The sequence below is a fragment of the Drosophila montana genome, unplaced genomic scaffold, assembly GCF_035044405.1.
Source record: "Drosophila montana isolate Dmon_TW-CO22-7 unplaced genomic scaffold, ASM3504440v1 contig_2581_1, whole genome shotgun sequence".
In the NCBI taxonomy this organism is placed as follows: domain Eukaryota; kingdom Metazoa; phylum Arthropoda; class Insecta; order Diptera; family Drosophilidae; genus Drosophila; species Drosophila montana.
In genome coordinates this window covers 544,473-551,454 of record NW_026997444.1, presented here as the reverse complement: position 1 = coordinate 551,454, position 6,982 = coordinate 544,473, and the positions used below count along the sequence as shown (strand labels likewise).

Sequence of the window (6,982 nt, the reverse complement as noted above, 5' to 3'; positions counted from 1 at the left end):
ACTTCGACCAACGAATTGGCCAGTCGTGCAGAGAACGGCGAAATAATGTTGAAAGGGCTGTAGATGAGTTTGGGGGCGTGTTATGAAATTAACCGGGTTGCAATGTCTTTAATCTAATGGAATCTGTTCCAGACCAAACACTAAATAGTCAAATTGAAAGAAAAGAAATCTGCAAAAATTATGCCAGATAATTAAAAATATATTATTCATCCAATTTAGGCAGTTGTAGGCGACTCTTTAAAGGAATCCCTTTCAGCTGTGCCTTATGCATCAAAATAGCGGCTACTGGCGGCCATAATAAACTTCCCATATTGCATAGCACTGATGCCATGTTGTGGCCCGCCTAATAAATATCAGCGGAGCCGAGGCTGGCGGACAACAAAAGCGCACATAAATCAACGATCAAGACAATTGCCCTGTAATAATTTGAACTTCTTTAAGTCGCAGGCCAGCCCACACTCCAACCAGCCAACCTGGGGAAGAGGCCAAGCAGAGAGGGGCTCGAGTACTTACTTTGAGAGACCCAACACCGATCTGGCGGCACATAAAAATAACAGCTTATCGGCGAAGAGAATCGTGTCGTAGCACGCCTACCAACTCACAGGCATTAAAATATGAAACAACAATTGCAGGCACAAACGAACCGAACCGAACCGCAGCAACTATTGCTAAGGGGGAGGGGGTAGGGAGGGCGGGGACTCCCCCCAGGTGAAATCAACAGCAGCAGCGGTCGGTCCGGACTTTTGGTAGGCGGCAGCCGTCGGCAGCGGCACGTTTTCTTGGCAACGGCTTCGTGAAATTCCTAACTCCCCCACCCACCCAGCACAGAGCCACACGGCATCCAGCTTAACGAAAGATATATAGGTGTATCTGCAAAGCGCCGACTAAAATCGCCATTGTTCCCGCGATTCGCGATTCGCCGCAGACAGTAGGTTACAACTTACTCGACAATTCGAATTGCATGCGATATCTCAATTTGGAGACTCATAAAAGGCAATAGGATAACAGCGAAGACCAAACTGAGCCTGGCAAGTCGATCGCTGTGTACTCTCTCAATTAAAGGTGTGTTGTTATTCCGTCGGAGGTCCCACATCTCCACTGGCCACAGATTACTCAATGACTTCTTAAGGGAGATATTGATGAAGATGTCAGTGTGTACTTCTGGCTGGGGTACTACGCTTTTTGAGACATTGCCAAAAATCCATTCTATATAAGAGGAAAAGACCAAGACAAGAAAAAGACCGTGTATATTTTGTTGTGTATTCCATTAACGCTTCGGCTTGAATTTACTTTTTATTTGGGTCATTTGGAGCACGAAACGTATCACAATCTGAAATAAAGTGACCTAAACTTCAATTGAATCGGTTTGCGACATAGTCAACCGGGCGCCTACAGTCGACACAGGAGTTGAACTCTTTCAAATATTAAACACAAACCATTTACACAAAAAGGGCTTGGAAAACAAGTCTCAATGTTTCTGTAATACTTATATCGTTGCTAAATTTATGTGACTGTCAGGATGGCCTGCAAGCAGCCGACCTCCCAACAACTGGCGTACCTGGACGAGCTGAAGATGCGCCTCCAGGAGCTCCGTAAGCGCCAAGAGACATTTATGGAGGAGACTGCCCAGATATTGCGGAACATCAGCACTGATCGGCCAGATCCATTAATGGCAGCCCCGCCATTGGCCCCCCTGGAGGTAGATGACAAGGTTGACGAGCAGGAGTGCGTTGGTAATATCAAACAGTTGATTCAGCGTTTCGAGGATCTGCGTCAGACATCCAGGCAGTTCAGCGACCAGCCCATGCCCGAGGAGCTGGTCGGCGTTGATGTGAGAAAGCTGCTTAAGGGCTATGAGAGGCTGATTGTGGAGGGTAACATTCTGCAGAAGTCGTGGCTCCTGCTGAAGAAAACTACGGAAAGTTGTGCGCGTCAGGGCAACAGAGATGATCCACACTTGAACAAGACGAGCTCAAAACCCTCTTCTTTCGCAGAGCACACAGCCGGGCGACAGCAGAAAGTTCTTCCTAGTATCATCAAATCATCCATCTCACTTCAAGACCCCAGTTTCGGTATCGACTCGTCAGCCCAACAGGCGTATAACAACAGATCAAACTGGGCCAACCAGGACTATGGTAAGCTATTAACTGGTAGATAAAGCCATTCTCAAGCAAAGCCGCTGATTTCGTACCTTTTCATAACACATAATCCACAAAACTCTAGGCAAGGCCAACAAGCAGCGCCTGGGGGCTTTTCTCCAATTGGTGCTTCGCATAAATCCGTTCAATAGGTGTTCCAAGCGTAAAACCATTGCAAACGCGGCTACTAGGCTGCCATGTGCTTGGCAACGCCGACATCCAGTGCATAGGGAAGCTACCTCAAAAGGTAGTTCGCATAAATCCGTTTAACAGGTGATACCAGGTGATCAAGCGCCGCCGACAAGATGAACAGGAGCAGCTGACAGGGCAACGGCAAATCCTCCGTCAAATAGAACTTATGGTATAATATTTTAATAGAATTTTTTGTTTTCCGAAAATTCCAACCTGAAAATAGTTGATTAAACTGAACTCGCAACCAACGCATAAATCAATATCCACACCACACATCAACGTGTCAATATTTTGCCTAATTAATGTGGGTTGGGCGCAAGGCGCATCAATTTCGGGTGTCAAGTGCAATGAGAGGGAACTCAAAGTTGGTCCGTCCCTGCGGACGCTGCGAGGCGGACGGCGGGGGGGAAGGTGCGGGGCGGAGCCGACCAGGCAGAGGACCACCATCAGACGCTAATGTAGCTGTCGCTACACAAGAGGACGGAACGATGGGTCGACGTATGGCAGCAACTGCTGCGCTGACAGCGCATTTTAGTCGCTCGTGGAATACCAAAAATAAATCTTGGCATGTCGTGACAGCGAAAGACAGATGAAAGGAACGGTAGGCGGTTGAGGGGGGGGGGGGGAAGGGAACGAAAACCAAATACTTTGCCCCACACGCAAAGCGAGAAGTAAACATTTAAATTTAAATTAAGTGGCTTGTTTGGCGTCATCGAATGCAGCAGCTAATGAGACTCTGCCGAAGCAAGAGAAGTTGCACCCAAACATGTGGAGGAGGGAGCCGGGTCAGTGAATGGGGGAAAACAGCATGCGAGTTCTCAGCGGGAAGGTTTCTTGTTAGGTTGCCACTTTCAAATTGATATATGCACACTCATAGCTATGGATGAATGCATACACTTTATACAAATCTCGGAAAGATGGAAAAAATCGATGGAAGAGCCAAGTTTCCTGAGCTTAGCACAAATACTAATATTTTCTATCTGCTGATAAACTGTTTGTTAAACTTTCAAATTGAAATAAGTATACGACAAAACGGAGCTTCATCGGTTTTAACTAAGCTAGTTGAACCTTTGATGGTCATCAAATCACAGATTGAAAGTTCCCAACCTGAGAGGTACTCAGGCTTAGGCAATATTGCGCATTTGCACCTAAGTTGAATGTTCTATTTTTTCGAGGGTATGCCCATTGTAAATGTGTAAAAGAGGACATTTGAAATTCGTAGTGCATGTCACAGATAAGAAATACTATATCCGAACCCCGAGTTGCTACAATCTTTTCAAAAACTTTAAAAGCTCAAATCTATGTACTAAAAAAATTTATCTTTATTTTCGATATATTTCATTCAAATTAATTTTGAAACATAAGTTCTTAAGCATACCTCGGATTTCACACACAGTCCTAAAATATTTTTATACCCTGAACCCATTGAAAATGGGTAAAAGGGTATTATGTATTTGTGCAAATGTATGTAACAGGCAGAAGGAAGCATCTCCGACCCCATATATTCTTGATCAGCATCAACAGCCGAGTCGATCTAGCCATGTCCGTCTGTTTGTCCGTCCGTCCATCTGTCCGTCCGTCCAAATGTCCGTATGTATGAACGCAAGGATCTCAGAACCTATAAGAGCTAGAGAAATTTTAGCTGTAGGTCCTCCTAGTGCCCGCGCAGATCGAGTTTGTTTCCGATATTCGATAGCTTGCCCCGTTTCCAAGTAATCGATAAATCAAGCGGTTTCAGGGTATCCCCTAGTCGGGAGCTCCCGATTAGAACCTCTTACTTGTTATATTTACATTCCCGATTCTCCTTCTTCAGTAAATACGGCTCCGCCCACTGTCCAAGTGTAAATTCTCGTAAAATCGCGAAAATAACTTGTTTGAGTAAATGCTGTAAATATGGAAAGCAATATGTTCTAACATACTGGGAAACAAGTGTTAACTGGAAATTGAAATATAACGATTTAAAGTGGGTAAATATAATTCCTCGAGTTACCTAAGCAAGCACTCTTCGTCAGCTTATTTGGCTGCACAAGCTTGAAGCCGCATGATAAAAAGCATGTTTGGCAATGAAATGTGGCATCGGCATCTGCTCGCATCGAAGCACGGCTCATGAGGCATGCGGCTTGAGAGCTTATCGCGCTGACACGAGTGGCAAAGGCGATGCTAATCAGCGACATGAGTCGCCACATGCAGCAAGAAGACTGCCACAGCAACATCTGTTGCCGTTGTCGGTGCCACAGCGCCTGGCAGTAGGAGCTGTGCAGCCGAGGCTGATGGACGATAAAACACTCCTCTTTTAAACGATCTTGCTGTCATATTCGTACTCACCAGAGCTAAAACATCATTTATTGTTGCATTGAGACGTGCCTCTGGTACGGCGTACAGGGTATTCAAGCAGCTGTCCATTTGGTCGCACCCCGCTTGTCTTCGACGCCGCATTTGCCTCCTCTGTAGGCGCCCAATCGTTTTGACCCGCAAAATTTTTAAAAATTATCAGACATCATGCTAGTCTCTGGGGCTGAAGCGTGGCCAAGTCAGCAGGTGAAAACCTACCAAAGATGGCAATGTGGCAATGCGACATCGGTTATAGCATCGCCACATGCGAGCATTATTTAAATGACATGCCGTTGACCTATTGGTTTGACCAAAATTAAGCATCTGCTTGGTGTAAAATCTATTTTGTTTTACATTAACGAGTTATCTAAAGTTTTCGTATCCAACTATTTACTTTGGATGATTATGATTTTTAATATACTTTTAGTTTAGCTAAGACGTAAATGCTGAGATACATTGGTAATTAAAGTAATTGAAGGCAGAAAAGCTTGACCTATATAGGTCAGTTGTCATATATCTGTCGTACAATGTACTTACACATAGATAAAAGAGTTCCCAAAACCTGGGCCCTACAACCTCAACCCAACTAGGAGCTACCCTGTACGCAGCGTCCAGCTTTCCTCATATGTAATAAGAAAATACAGAAAGTAAGAGTGCTCTAGTCGGGAATACCCTTAACCTTCCTCTACCAACAGGTAGGTTTTCACTTTCTTTACCCTTTTAATGGACAAAGGGTGAAACGAATGTCTATCTTCGGCACGCCGAAGATTTAATACCCTTGCAGTACGAACCTTTTCATTATGCTAATATTGCTTTGCAGGGTAAATATAAAATGCCGAGTATGAAAATAAAAAAGTTTGCCGGACAAAAACTTAATTTTTGACCGATCGTTCCTATGGCAGCTATAAGATATATTGCTACGATGTAAATAAGATTTTGCATAAATGTGGGGAACATAGTAAAACCTATAAATGCCAAGTTTGGTCAAGATATCTTGATAAACAAAAAAGTTGTTCATAAAAGAAGCTACTTTTGGAATGATCGTTCCTATGGCAGCTATATGATATAGCGGTCCGATCCAGCTGGTTCCGACAAATGTAGATAGCTTACAAACTGAGGGACTAGTTCGAAACCCACTGACTGATCAAAAATAAATATACATATATACTTTATGATATCGATTTTATCGATATATTCTTACTATCCAAAATAAGAATTTTAGATTCACGGAGTCGAATGCTATGCAAACTGCGATTCCTACCTTCTTACGATTAAAAATCAGGCAAACAATGTATTTCATTCAGATTCGATTTGCAATTTATTTATAAAAGTTAACTTAAAACTAGTTATTCCGAATATCTGTACACACGTAGGTACATATATAAACTAGCTGGTGTAGTACTTCATTTGAAATTCGCGCCAAATGGCCAGGTCATTAATCATTTACGCATGCGGCAGCGTCGCAAAACTTGATTTATTTTTGGGGGGCCAAAGCAAAATGAATATTTTCTTTACTTCTTACGCAACACTGGTCACAAGATTGATGTGACATTTGTGTTGGCTCTCGAGAAATATGGCAGAAATATGGCAGCCCTTGGCAGCCCTGGCAGCTTCTGACAGCCCCTGGCGACTGCTCTTCAAGAAATTGGCAATGAAAAATTCTAGCGCCAGCCGAAACGACATTTCAATTTGAAAGTGCTCGGCACTTTACTACACTCCCTCTCTCTCTCTCTCTCTCTCTCTGTCGTTCTCACTTGCACTCTCGACATGGCCGCGATGACAGTGAGTGCGAGAAATATATCGCCCGCAGCATATTTTGGGTTTTGGGTTAACTTGCTTCGCCTCCGCTTGGCTGCCATGGTTGCCAGGGCATGGCAGACATTCTGGCACGCCATCTATCATCCGAGCTCCAGCTCTAAGGGTTGTTGATGGTCTCCATAAATTATATTTGCACGCGCGCCTTTGCCTTCCAACTGCTGCGCCAAACATTTTTGCGCAGTCTAAAGACATCAAAGGCAGTGCAGAAGGAAAATCCAAAGCGCATTTTGGTAATACAACGTTCAGTTTTGGCAATGAATGCAGCTGTCGTAGTCCACAACTCATTACAGCTTTTGGAAACGGGGCGTTCAGGATGAGCAGAGTGAGTCGACTCGAAATGTTTTATAATGAATTGCTTTGGAAAAGCGCGTAGACGTGTAAATTATTCATGTGTAATTATCATGAATCATGAACAGGGCTGTTTATTACAAATTTCACTTTCGGGTTCTTTCTTACAACTTAAACTAATGATCTAATGATTAGATGATTGCTGCCCTTATCTA

The 6,982-nt window shown here is 43.8% G+C and overlaps 1 protein-coding gene across 2 annotated transcripts; it reads left to right on the top strand.

Moving 5' to 3' along the window:
• The first annotated feature begins 1,397 nt into the window (after nucleotides 1-1,397).
• LOC135428933 (uncharacterized) lies at nucleotides 1,398-2,603 on the top strand. Of its 2 annotated transcripts, none has more exons than XM_064683065.1 (2): nucleotides 1,398-1,925; nucleotides 1,995-2,135. In XM_064683065.1, coding segments are annotated over exons 1-2 (408 nt in total). In that variant the 5' UTR covers nucleotides 1,398-1,519; the 3' UTR covers nucleotides 1,997-2,135. The 2 variants fall into 2 exon arrangements, with proteins under 2 accessions (XP_064539135.1, XP_064539134.1); XM_064683064.1 differs by adding an exon at nucleotides 2,224-2,603 and having other exon boundaries at nucleotides 1,401-2,135.
• The last annotated feature ends 4,379 nt before the right edge of the window (nucleotides 2,604-6,982 follow it).